Source organism: Lepidochelys kempii, chromosome 6 (genome assembly GCF_965140265.1).
Source record: "Lepidochelys kempii isolate rLepKem1 chromosome 6, rLepKem1.hap2, whole genome shotgun sequence".
Lineage (NCBI taxonomy): Eukaryota > Metazoa > Chordata > Testudines > Cheloniidae > Lepidochelys > Lepidochelys kempii.
In genome coordinates this window covers 70,267,217-70,280,246 of record NC_133261.1, presented here as the reverse complement: position 1 = coordinate 70,280,246, position 13,030 = coordinate 70,267,217, and the positions used below count along the sequence as shown (strand labels likewise).

General features: G+C 43.4%; 2 protein-coding genes across 19 annotated transcripts in view; one reads left to right on the top strand and one right to left on the bottom strand.

Moving 5' to 3' along the window:
- Nucleotides 1-1,589, bottom strand: part of LRRC57 (leucine rich repeat containing 57) — a 49,425-nt gene extending 47,836 nt beyond the window's left edge. For 4 of the 18 annotated variants that reach the window (XR_012159444.1, XR_012159445.1, XR_012159446.1 and 1 more), the window contains exons 1-2: nt 1,429-1,579; nt 52-235 (exon numbers count right to left, since the gene is read on the bottom strand). Coding sequence is in view for 8 of the 18 variants with exons in the window: in XM_073348636.1 (XP_073204737.1) it covers nt 52-135 (84 nt within the window). In the remaining 10 variants the exon portion in view is untranslated. The other 14 variants (XM_073348634.1, XM_073348628.1, XM_073348639.1 and 11 more) reach the window with 13 other exon arrangements.
- On the top strand, nt 1,213-12,252 carry HAUS2 (HAUS augmin like complex subunit 2). Its single transcript, XM_073348644.1, has 6 exons — nt 1,213-1,768; nt 6,835-6,927; nt 8,458-8,527; nt 9,359-9,491; nt 11,407-11,515; nt 11,645-12,252. The coding sequence occupies exons 1-6, from the start codon at nt 1,562-1,564 to the stop codon at nt 11,801-11,803; spliced, it is 771 nt and encodes a 256-aa protein (XP_073204745.1). The 5' UTR covers nt 1,213-1,561; the 3' UTR covers nt 11,804-12,252.
- Nucleotides 12,253-13,030: the final 778 nt, after the last annotated feature.

The following is a 13,030-nucleotide window of genomic DNA, read 5'->3' as shown; positions in this document are numbered from 1 at the left end:
CCTGCTTATGACAATTAGTCATGTACATGTGTAGCCAAAGAGTTCTACTACCTCAGACAGACCCTTTCCAGTTAGCTGGAACACGCCTGTTTTCTGGGCTGTCTCCAAGTGAGCTTTTAAGGCACTATTTCCCATCTTGCTGGTCTTGTGTCAAGTATACAGATTTTGTTTAAGGCACAAACCCAGTCCAGTCTCTCTCAATCACGCTGCACTGGATTACATGAACCCAATTTTCCTGTTAAAAAGCAAATTTACAAAGTCATTTTGTGCATAAGAGTTTTCTTCCATGATGGCTCACCTGGACATGTTGAATGGTATGCTTAACGTATCAAGCTGTATTTCTTATCCCTAGTTAACAAAATATAGGTCTTAATAAGATTAACCCGATTTGTCATACTAAGATGCCTTCATTTAGAGTTGTCTGAATGCTAAATTAATGGCATGGAAGTTGGGAAGCATGCAATAGTGCAAGACAAGATCTAAGTGTCAGACTAAGCCATGTGTACACTACAAACTTTAGTCAAGATAAATTATAGTGGGGTAATGCCACAGCAGTTACTATATCACTCATACGCATGCACACTTGTCTGATTGCATTAGTGCTTCATGAATTCAATATGTTAGGCTTGGTCTGCATTTAAAACTTAGGTGGACATGGCTACAGCACTCAGGGGTGTGAAAAATCCACATCTATGTGCTACAGCTAGGCCAACCTAAACCCCGGTTTAAAGGTCAATGGAAGAATGCTCCCATCAATCTAGCTACCAGTAGCTCAGGGAGGTGGAGTTCCTACAGTGATGGAAAAACCACTCCTGTCCCTGTAGTCTGGCTACAGCAGCACAACTAGGGCGCTATGGCTATGCCACAGTAGCGCCCATAGCGAAGACATGGTCTTCGATCCCTCAGTCTCGTAGAGGATTCAGATAATCTGGTTACATAACTGTAGGAATTCGTACAGTTCAGCACCTGATAGGGACAGTGTCCAGTTAAAACCCACGGAACAGCCGCCCCTGGGTTCTACGGTATCAAGGGGGAAGGAGGGTGACTGATTAAGCTAGTCACCCACCGCCAGGAGCTCGAGCAGCTCCAGCCAGTCCGAGCTCCCGGCACGGGCCAGTCCTTCTGGGAGGAGGCCCAAAGGCGGCTCCGCTTCGGGCTGCGTAACAGAGTCAGAGACGCCTCACGCCGCCGCCCCCCGTCAGAGCCCATCGGCCGCCGGCGGCGCTGCCCCCGTCTCGCCCGGCCAGCGGAGCCGCCGCTCGGGGCAGGGGGCGCCACAGGCCCATGCAGCCGGTGTCTCCGGGGCATCTCACACACCCTCCCCGGCTGCGGCCCCAGCGACTGCCAGGCCGAAGACCTTCCCCACCTACCGCCGCCGCCCTCTCTCCCAGCCGCGGCTCTAACTCCCCATCGCGCGTCTCCACCCACCCACGGACCGGGTCCGGCTGGGCGTGAGAAGTCACCCACCCGCCGCGAGCCCCGGAACCGGAAACCAGGCCAGCGCCCCTCGACAGGACACATCCAACATGGCGGCAACACAGCCGCCAGCGCCGCTCCAGACATGCCACACACAGCATGGCGAAGGGGGCGTGGCTTCGCCCCCAGCCTGAGCGGCGCGGGGGCGGAGCTTCCGGCGCGAGGGCGGGCGCGCGCGGCAGGTTTGGACGCGAAGGCGGCGATGGCCTGTTCGAACCCTTGGGACGCGGCTCAGCCCACAGCCGCGGGGCTGGTGCTGGCCAAGTGCCTGGCGGCGGGTGTGGTGACCCAGGTAAGGAGCGGTGGGGCTGGGCCATGGCCCCTCTCCCGGGGAACCGCGCGGCCCTTCCGCGAACGCGCCCGTGGGGGACCTTCGCCCCCGGGAGAGCAGCGGCTGCGCCGCCGCCCCGGTTTCCAGCTGTGGGTGTCCGGCCCCCACCGTCAGCGCCCCGAGTAGGGGCCATCTCCACAGCGGGCAGCGTAGCAGGCTCTGCCCTGGCCCGGCCGGGTGGATGACACCGGCACTCTCCAGGCTGGAGCAGGCCCCCGTCTGGCGTGGTGTGAGCGGCTACTTGTCCCCCATCCCCTAAAGAGCGTTACAGGCAGTGCTTAATTTGTGGCAGGACTGAGAGTCCTCTAGGCTTGGCAGGTCATAGCCCCAGCACCTCTGGGCTTGTTGTACTAGTTATGAATGTAAAAAAATTCCTCGAGCTCCCGCACCTCTTGCGTTACAAATTAAGCACTAAGAAAAGGCGGACTTATGGCACCTTAGAAACTAAAAAATTTATTTGAGCATAAGTTTTCGTGAGCTACAGCTCACTTCGTCGGATGCATTCAGTGGAAAATACAGAGGTGAGATTTATATACACAGAGAACATGAAACAATGGGTGTTACCATACACGCTGTAACGAGAGTGGTCAGGTAAGGTGAGCTATTACCAGCAGGAGAGCCCCGGGGGTGGGGGTGCGCCCAGACCTTTTGTAATGATGATGAAGGTGGGCCATTTCCAGCAGTTGACAAGAACGTCTGAGGAACAGTGGGGGGAGGGAGGGGGAATAAACATGGGGAAATAGTTTTACTTTGTGTAATGACACATCCACTCCCAGTCTTTATTCAAGCCTAATTTAATGGTGTCCAGTTTGCAAATTAATTCCAATTCAACAGTCTCTCGTTGGAGTCTGGTTTTGAAATTTTTTTTGTGGAAGAATTGCCACTTTTAGGTCTGTAATCAAGTGATCAGAGAGATTGAAGTGTTCTCCAACTGGTTTTTTAATGTTATAATTCTTGACATCTGATTTGTGTCCATTTATTCTTTTACATAGAGACTGTCCGGTTTGGCCAATGTACATGGCAGAGGGGCATTGCTGGCACATGATGGCATATATCACATTGGTAGATGTGCAGGTGAACAAGCCTCTGATAGTGTGGCTGATGTGATTAGGCCCTGTGATGGTGTCCCCGAATAGATATGTGGGCACAGTTGGCAACGGGCTTTGTTACAAGGATAGGTTCCTGGGTTAGTGGTTCTCTTGTGTGGTGTGTGGTTGCTGGTGACTATTTGCTTCAGGTTGGGGGGCTGTCTGTAAGCAAGGACTGGCCTGTCTCCCAAGATCTGTGAGAGTGATGGGTCGTCCTTCAGGATAGGTTGTAGATCCTTGATGATGCGCTGGAGAGGCTTTAGTTGGGGACTGAAGGTGATGGCTAGTGGTGTTCTGTTATTTTCTTTGTTGGGCCTGTCCTGTAGTAGGTGACTTCTGGGTACTCTTCTGGCTCTGTCAGTCTGTTTCTTCACTTCAGCAGGTGGGTATTGTAGTTGTAAGAATGCTTGATAGAGATCTTGTAGGTGTTTGTCTCTGTCTGAGGGGTTGGAGAAAATGCGGTTGTATCGTAGAGCTTGGCTGTAGACAATGGATCGTGTGGTGTGGTCTGGATGAAAGCTGGGGGCATGTAGGTAAGTATAGCATCAGTAGGTTTCCGGTGTAGGGTGATGGTAATGTGACCATCGCTTATTAGCACTGTAGTGTCCAGGAAGTGGATCTCTTGTGTGGACTGGTCCAGGCTGAGGTTGATGGTGGGATGGAAATTGTTGAAATGATGGTGGAATTCCTCAAGGGCTTCTTTTCCATGGGTCCAGATGATGAAGATGTAATCAATGTAGTGCAAGTAGAGTAGGGGCATTAGGGGATGAGAGCTGAGGAAGCGTTGTTCTAAGTCTGCCGTAAAAATGTTGGCATACTATGGGGCTAATGTGGGTACCCATAGCAGTGCGGCTGATTTGAAGGTATACATTGTCCCCAAATGTGAACTGCTGGAAATGGCCCACCTTGATTATCACTACAAAAGGTTTTTTTTGTTTTATTTTGTTTTTTTCTCTCCTGCTGATAATTGCTCACGTTAAGTGATCACTCTCGTTACAGCGTGTATGGTAACACCCATTGTTTCATGTTCTCTGTGTATATAAAATCTCCCCTCTGTATTTTCCACTGAATGCATCCGATGAAGTGAGCTGTAGCTCACGAAAGCTTATGCTCAAATAAATTTGTTAGTCTCTAAGGTGCCACAAGTACTCCTTTTCTTTTTGCGGATACAGACTAACACGGCTGGTGCTCTGAAACCTACATTAAGCACTGATTACACTCTGGATTGCCTGTGGCAAACGTAGACGTCTGCTCTAAAAAACAGATTGCTATTACAGGCTTTAGGAGAGCTAACTTTTTTTTAGGCTTTGTTCTGTAGTTCTTGATCTTCTTTAGCTCCTTAGATCTTTTTTGAACATAAAAATAAAAAATGTTCAGAGGCTGAGTTAGAACACATTTGCTCACTGTGGTTGTCTGCTGTGCCCCCAGGTATTTGCTTCTGGATGGCTTTCTGCTACTAGGGTTTCATTTGCACAATATGAATGTCAACAGAAGGTGCTAGATCTAAATGGGCAGCATTGATTCTGCTTTTGGAACTTGGAACGTAGGGATAAAGTGTAATGGTTCCATTTATTCCTGTATCTGTACTGTCAAAATAGTCTAATAGATCTATGCCTCCACTTTCAAGTACTCCTGTTAAATTTAATCTCCCTATCAATCCTGTGCAGAGAGCCATGTGGACAGATGCCTGCACAGAGGTTCATGTTCAGGGTTACTATTTGTAGCTAAAAGAAAAGGAGTACTTGTGGCACCTTAGAGACTAACCAATTTATTTGAGCATGAGCTTTCGTGAGCTACAGCTCACTTCATCGGATTGCATTGGCATCCGATGAAGTGAGCTGTAGCTCACAAAAGCTCATGCTCAAATAAATTGGTTAGTCGCTAAGGTGCCACAAGTACTCCTTTTCTTTTTGCGAATACAGACTAACACGGCTGTTACTCTGAAACCTATTTGTAGCTAAGGCCCTTTGTTTTCAGTTTTTAACAAAAAATTCCTGGCTTTTACAAAAGCTATTATGCATGTTTTTCCAATTTTCACCTGAATTTTGGACCACTCAATTACATGGAAATATTGAGTGTTAAGAAATTTCAGTATATTAATTAGGTAGCTAGGTTTGTTAATAATAAATTAGTCTAAGTGTAAATGTTAGGCTGTCTCTTAAAGTAAGACAATGTAGCGGAAGATACACGTACATGTGTACATACTGTTAATGTACTGTTCATGAAATAAACCACAGCATTAAACTGTCCTTACTTAAAATACTCTTACTTTTCTCTTTGTGCCTTTTTTCTGTTCTCCCTTCCCCCAATATTAACCCTGATATTTTCCTAGAAAACTGTGAAGTTAATTTTGCACAGTTTTTCACCTGTTTTTTTTGTTGTTGGTTTTTTTTTTTGTAATAAACACTGACACGTTTTTGGGAAATTTTAAACAAAAAACAAAGGACCTTGTTTGTAGCATAATCTTGCTTGTTGCATAAGTCCTTTCACAATCACTTTATTGAATTATTTTTATTATTTGAATTATAGTAGCACCTGGAAACTCCAACAAAGTTGGGGGCCCTACTGTACTAAGAGCCATGGAAACAGATAGTAAGAGACCATCCCTAAAGAGCTTAGCCCTTGTCTATACTACAAACTTAGGTTGGTATAACTGTTGCTTAGGAATGTGGAAAATCCACACCCCTGAGTGACAGAGTTATACCAACGTAACCCTTGATGTAGACAGCACTCTGTTGATGGAAGGGCTTTCCTCTCCTCTGCTTCTCGGAGAGCTGGAGTTCCTGTGCTGACAGGAGAAGGTCTCCTGTCAGCATAGTAGTGTCTTCACTAAGCACCACAGCGGTAGAGCTGCACTGGTGCTGCTATGCTGCTGCAGCACTGTAAGTGTAGACAGGCTCTCACAATCGGACTGAGTGTTCTTGGTGCTTGACCCAAGATTGTGGAATGAACTTCACTGTAACTAAGGACCATCCCAAACCTTACCACCTTTCACACCTTGCAAGAAGCATTGCTCTGACCTTGCCATCTCTAATATAAACACAGAGGTGTGTGTGAATGTGAATACAGTATATAAATTCCAAAAGGAACACTGCATACACTTCTTCCCCTAGGAGAGAAAATGAAAGAACAAACCTGTGGCATGTTAGTCACATTATTTAATACACTACTGGAAGTCGCTCAAGTGCTATGGTGATGAGCATGGTATAAGAAATTATATAGAATAGAATCTAAATAGACAAAAGGAGGAAGGGAAAACTGAGATATAGAGCGGTAAAGTGCTTTGCCTAAGGTGATACAGCACATCAGTGGCATAGCTGGGAATTGAACTCTGGTCTTCTGATTCAGTGCCTTCTCCACTAGCCATGCTACTTCCTAGTACATTGGTTTGGAGGGTTTAGTTATTTTTTTCCCCCTTAAAGTACAATGTGTGTCTTCAAATAAGATGCCAGTTATAATAAATCCATGTTTATGCTGATAGAAACAATGTTAAAATTGAAAGGGGAGAGAAGAGAGAAATCCCTCCCGGCTGTGTTTGATGAATTTCATTCAATTTTGAATGTTGACTGTCCATGCCAGGGATGACTGTATCCCTTCCTCTTGTTTATACTTCTAAAGTGTAAACTTCTGTCTTTAGGTGCATTCCAATGCCATAGATTTAAACAACAAATCTTTAAGGAGGATGCTCCCAAACTCTTTTATAAGGACTTTGTAGAATTTTTATTTTTGTAAGTCCATTTTTGTCCTTCTGAAATGTTTCCTCAGCTGCCTATGCAAGATTTATGTTTCCCAAATCATTGTTAGGAGAAACTTAATGCAACACATAGAAAGACCCTGCTAGTTGCACTAATATTCTTGATAACCTTGAAAATGTTCTAATTGCTGTGACTTCTTATTGCTACTGACCTGGTACCACCCTCTCTTGTTGTTCCTTAATAGGAGATGTTGGATTTATCTGCTAAACAAGCCCCATGCTTTGTGCACCTCACTGAGGTAGAGAAAATTGCAGACATCCGAGCTGAAATAAACCAGGTAAATCCATCGGTATCAGGGGTGCATATTTCTATATGATGGGAAAGACAACATGCTAACTGTTCTTTACCTTTGTACTGCCCCCTCCATGTAGAAAGCACATTTTTATGCTGTGTTTTTACCATTATATAGTAGAAAGCATAAAGCAGGCTGGAGAAGAGAAATAATATGTAAAATATAATGGCAGGTGTTGTTAGTAATTTAGTTTTTAACAGTTGGTAGCTTTGTCACAATTTAATGAATTACCACAAAGGAAAGAGAGACCCATATAAAATTCCTTTCTTTCATAATAATTGCAAAGATGCAACCCGTTGTATCTGGTGAACAAACTTTCTCTAAATCTTCTTGAAGAAACTGGGGAAACAGATCTGAACATCTGTTCTCCTCAGATCAGCAAACAACATCTGTTTTTTCGTGCGCTGTTGTATTTATAGGCAACTGGACCACTTCCACTTTAACAAAATAAGGGCGTCTCTACACAGGGAGCTATTCTTGGTTAGCTCCATGTGTGGATACTCTTATTCTCTAATTCTCTTTATACTCTAATTAATAAGAGTGCCTTATTCTGAATTACTTTAGTCCTTTTTGGAAGTGGTTTAAAATAATTCAGAATAAGACTCCCTATCCACACAGAGTTAATCTTAAAATAATCTTCTTTAAATTCACAACCTAGCTTATTCTGGATTAATTTTCATGTGTATACATCCCCTAATGGTACCTTTCTTACAGTTCCATTCCTTAGACTCCCACTACTGTCTAAACTGGCTGTTAGATTTAAGTTTTATGAGATGTATTCTGAATTTCTCTGTTGTTGCTATTGTCTGGTGGTAATGCTTAACTACTGAATTATCCAGTGCATACATTAACAGTGGGAAAGTCATGCCATCAAACAGCACTGCAGACAGCCAAATGCCCATTGGCTTAGCTGAAGAAGAGGTTAGACCAGTGGTTCTCAACCTATTTACACTTGTGACTGCCTGGCTCACATACTGCAATTAATATCTAGGAGTTAAACCTGAAAAAGTTCCACCTGGTACAATATATAGCAGTCCATCTGTTTAGCAACACGGGGCATGTGAAGACATTAACCACATTCTGGACTGGCTTCCCATTGAATAAATCAAATTAGAGGTCTGTCCAAGATTACCCCTATGAAAGCAGCTGTGTTCCCCTGGAGCCAAGGAACTGTTTGGTACTCGGGAGAGATTTGTGAGTGTGAAAGCCTACTTTTGCAGGAACTGGACTTAGACAATGGAACTCATTCCCAGAAGAAATAAAAATGATCAGAAGCTTCACTGCATTAAGAATTAAATGCAAAACTCAGCTCTTCGTGCACAGATACTCAACACAACCATACAAACTAATCTGTTTTAAAAAAAAATTTTCTTACAGGCATGGAAGGATGAATTTGGTATTCTTATTTTGAATACATACATGCTCAGGAGGTGGGGGGATATCTACAGGTATATAGGTAAACAGAAAGTAAACCATATGAAAATCAAGTATAGCTATTTTTTATGCCTTTTGTAGAAGAGCCTGGAAACTGAAATCCTGGGACTGGAAAAGGAAACTGCAGATATTGCTCACCCATACTTCCTGAGTAAGTGGCTGTGTTCAGGGGAATAATTATTAGTTGTAGGCTCTTTGACCTGGATGTCATCAAATGTGTTTCACCTCCATTGAGTTCCCTGTTTCTCATCACCACCATTGCCCTTGTCATCCACTGGTGTGTAGTGGCCCCTGAGGCTATGATGGGTGATCAGTCAATAAAGGGTGTTCGCACAGCAATGCAACTAGAACCTTCCATGTCACTAGTGACCATGTGTGTGTCCTTTGTGGTATTCCACTTAATATCTTAGGCCCCAGGGGGCAGAAGTTCTGGGAGCATTCATAAACCATTGTGCCCCAGCAGTGCTGCACATAAACCTGCTGCCTTCCCAATTACTCAACAGATATATATACTTTATTCATATGTAATGTCACTCAGAAGAACTTTTGGGATTTTATTTTGGTAGTTTCGGGCAAGATCACCTCTTTGCTTTGTCTTTATGGATCTTTTCTTCTTGTCCACCATGACACAACCCTGAAGGAAATTCTTATTACTAAAATACTATAGGGTGCAGGTCATATAGGGATTTTTAGATGGAGCTACCAGATTGCTTAAAACCATGCTTGTTACTAAAGTGATACCTTTTTAAGGACTAGATGTCCTGAGCCTCTTTGGAACATATCCTAGTACTACTTCCTAAATCATTCAACAGGGACTAGTCTGGTTACTGCTATCCTCCCAGAGCCTGAGCCTGTCACTTGCACAGTGGAAAAATTGCTGGAAAACCTGAGTCAACTCAATGCAGAATGAGTTTCTGCTCTTGCTCCACTGGTCAAACAATTTCCAATCAGTATCCCTTTGATATTTACCTCTGTTATGTAGCTCAGAAATGCCAAGCTCTGCAAGTTATGAATAAACACTTGGAAGCAGTGCTGAAAGAGAAGAGGACTCTCCGGCAGAGGTTAATGAAGCCCTTGTGTCAAGAGAACTTGCCTATTGAAGCTGTATTCCACAGGTGAGTTCTTAGAAAATAGCTGTTAGCATGTAGCCTGCACCTGTATTCATGTCCAAATAAGCTACTTTTGCCTGACAATCACCCCTGGTAGGAGGAGCACAACTGTTGTATCAAAAAGTTGCTAAAGTAAACTCATGCTGCTAGTCAATGTGATGGGTTGCACCCACCCGTTGCCACCTGATGTACTGGGGTTTCACTGAGCCTGCCTTCTCCACTAGCCTGGGCTCCCTCTCCCTGTTTTGCTGATTTAGGCTTTCCGGCCTCTGGCAGCACACATGCACAGGTAGGGATGCACCAGCCCAGCACTCAAGTGCACACCCCCCCTTTGGGGCGTAAACCCAAAATAATATTGTCTTGTGTGTGTAGAAAAGTCTGCACAGCGCAAGCTCATAAAAATTTGCCCTCTCTATCAATGAGGAGAGAGATATGCACAGCTTCTTCCCCCCCCACCCCCCCGATATGAATTGCACAAACTGGGTTATATTATAAACAAGAAATAAGTTTATTAACTATAAAAGGTAAATTTTAAGTGATTATAAGGGATAGCAAACAGAATAAAGCGGATTACTAAGCAAATAAAACAAAACCTGCATACTAAGCTTAAGGTATTATACTGGTTTCAAGAAGTAATTTCTCACCCTAAATGTTGATTTTGGGCAGGTTGCAGAAATTCTTGAAGGTTAGCTACCCTGCTTGCAGCTTAAATCTTCAGGTGTCTCAGTCACAGACCAGATCCCTTTTTCAGCCTGGGTTCAGTACTCCTCCCCCTTTCCCTTTGTCCTTGTTCCTTAGGTGTTTCCAGCAGTCATTCTGGATTCAGCAAAGAGTGAACCAAGATCAACTTACTCCCCAGCCTTATTTAAGATTTACATAAGGCGGGAATCTTTTGTTTCCCAGTCTTGACCTCCCCTCCTTTTAGAGGAAATTTACTAGAAGTCCAAGATGGTGTTTAGTACCAGGTGACATGAGCACATGGCCTACTAGTGTCCCAGCAACGCCTCTCAGGAAGGAGAAAGATTAGTATATTCCAAGTCTTATTGTTTCTTCCTAATGGCCCATCAAGGCTGATGGCCTGTTGTCTGGTGGGTGTTTCCCAAGTCCACACTCAGTTGTAATTGTTACATAGTCAATATTCTTAACTTTAGATACAGAAATGATACATGCATACAAATTGGATAATCACCATGTGCATAACTGGTTGGAAAATAGTTCCTAGAGTGTAGTTTTCATTGGTTCTCAGTCGCGCTGGAAGGGCATAATGAGTGGGGAACCGCAGGGATTGGTTCTGCGTCTGGTTCTGTTCAATATCTTCATCAATGATTTAGATAATGGCATAGAGTACACTTATAAAGTTTGCAGATGATCTCAAGCTGGGAGGGGTTGCAAGTGCTTTGGAGAATGGGATTAAAATTCAAAATGATCTGGACAAAGATCAAAATGATCTTGTATCTTTCAAACAGATGTGTTTAAATTCTGGGTTCATATAACGCTTAAGTTGTATGCTCAGAACAAGTCTCCAAAACCAAATAACATTCTAGTGTAGTACCAAGTCTCCTTTCTTCTGTGCAGCTTGTTCACCATCCACACATGGATAAGCCCATAGATATATGGTACATATTCTTCATAACTAGCCATGTCTTTCACTGGCATGTATTTAATTTACTGAGTGCCACCAAAGAGAGCATTTGCTGACAAGCAAAGATGATGATGCTCCTGCAGCCTGTGCCTTTATTGCTGATTCAGTTGTATAGTTTCTGCTGAGATTTTCTCTCCAGGCAGGAGGTCAGGAATTCCCACAATTGTTGTGGAAGGGGGTTAGAGGAAAAAAATCAAGGAGAGACAGGAATGAGAGGCTTAAGATTAAACTGTGCATCATTTTGAACAGCCTGTTTTTGGATTTCTTCCCCAATTAAAGGTATGTAGCAGAGTTATTGACATTGGCAGTGGCCTTCATTGAGAAACTGGAAAGCCACTTGCAGACAATAAGGAGCATCCCTCAGATACCCCTGACCATGAAAAACATGGTGAGTAGTGGAGGTGGTTCCTTTTCCCATCTCCTGTAATGCTCTTTCCCTCAAAATGCTACATTGTTTGATTACTTAACCCACCTTTTAGTATCTCCTAACTCCCGAAACTCCCATCTTGTATTCCAGGACAATGCTCTGGCAAAAATTAACTTGCTTGTGACAGAGACTGAAGAGCTGGCAGAGCAGATACTGACGTGGAGAGAGATGCAAAAAGGAATCCATTATGACAACTCCCAGATCACTAATGAATCAGATCCTAGCTTCAGAAGCTTAGTTTCACCATAAAACATCTTATTTGTGCAGAAGAAAAGATGACCAGTTGAAAGCTCTGTTTTTTACCAGTCCTGTGTGATAGCAGCAGTATATTTGTACCTTAGTCTAACTAGAGACTTTATGGTTGGATATCTCCCTGTTCTAGAAGGGATATTTTAGTTGGTCACAAGTGATTATTAAAATTGGACAATGATCTGTAAATGACAGAACTTATTGTTTAGGTGTAATTCCTCTTTGGAGTTTCCTGATATGTTCACACATACCTCCTTGAAGCAAGCCAATGGAACTGTCATACATACATTTAAAGGTAGAATGCAAAAGGTCTGTTTCAGTATGGCTAAAGCACATGATGTAATGACTAAGCTTGTTTCTGCAAGCATTTTGAGATCATATGCTATATTTTCTTTGTAAGTATAACAATTTTAAAAAATGTATAGTAGACTATAAAATGGGAGACTTAAGCTTCTGTGCACAATTTTTATTACAAAGTAGCCAAAACTACAGTAGCACAATCTGGAGGAGTAGTTCAATGCTCACTCATTTTTAAAGTATCTTCTGTCAAATGCTTTGAAAGTGAAGGAAGGTACCTATGAGATCCAGCTTTCTCTTGAAGGAGACTGTTCCCAGTGCCTCCCACAAAATACTCAGTTAATCCATAACAAGTTGTTCTTTACTGATTATTTAATTATTCGTCTATATAATAAGAGTCCAAGAATTTCACTCTGAAGCCTAAAATTTTACTTTGTCAGTGTAAAGCAATTGAAGCACCTAGAAGTGTGGTTGAGGGCTTATGTTCAGAATATCTCCAGATTTGAATAATAACTGGGATTTGCTGCCTGTTGCCATCCAGTTTTTAATTTCTCAGCCATTTTGACTTTATGAATTACACCTCTTCTACAGCAAGACATGCTATAGCACCTAGGATCCCCAGAACAAAAAAAAACCTCTCAAAGAACTTACAAACTAAGGAAGATCTTACAATCTTTGATTCTTGTGAAGTTACAAACACATTTGTGCTTCCGGTAACTTAGACTTTCCAGTATGTATGCCACTCTTCCCTCCAGTTCTTTAATGGTGTTGTCAGTGGAGCTCTGCAGCAGGTATGTGACTGCTAGGTCTTCAGCTCTTCTGTAGAGCTCACCCTCTGAACAGAATGTAAAACCTAACCACCTGTAGCTCAGATGAACGTCTAGGTATTCCATTTGATTTGTTGCCAGCCACTCCCTCCCCCCCCCCTTT

Coding starts and splice junctions, on each gene's coding strand:
- HAUS2 (XM_073348644.1), top strand. CDS start 1,562: ATGCCACACACAGCATGGCGAAGGGGGCGTGGCTTCGCCCCCAGCCTG. Junction 8,528..9,358: donor TGCTCACCCATACTTCCTGA/GTAAGTGGCTGT, acceptor TCTGTTATGTAG/CTCAGAAATGCCAAGCTCTG. Junction 9,492..11,406: donor ATTGAAGCTGTATTCCACAG/GTGAGTTCTTAG, acceptor CCCCAATTAAAG/GTATGTAGCAGAGTTATTGA.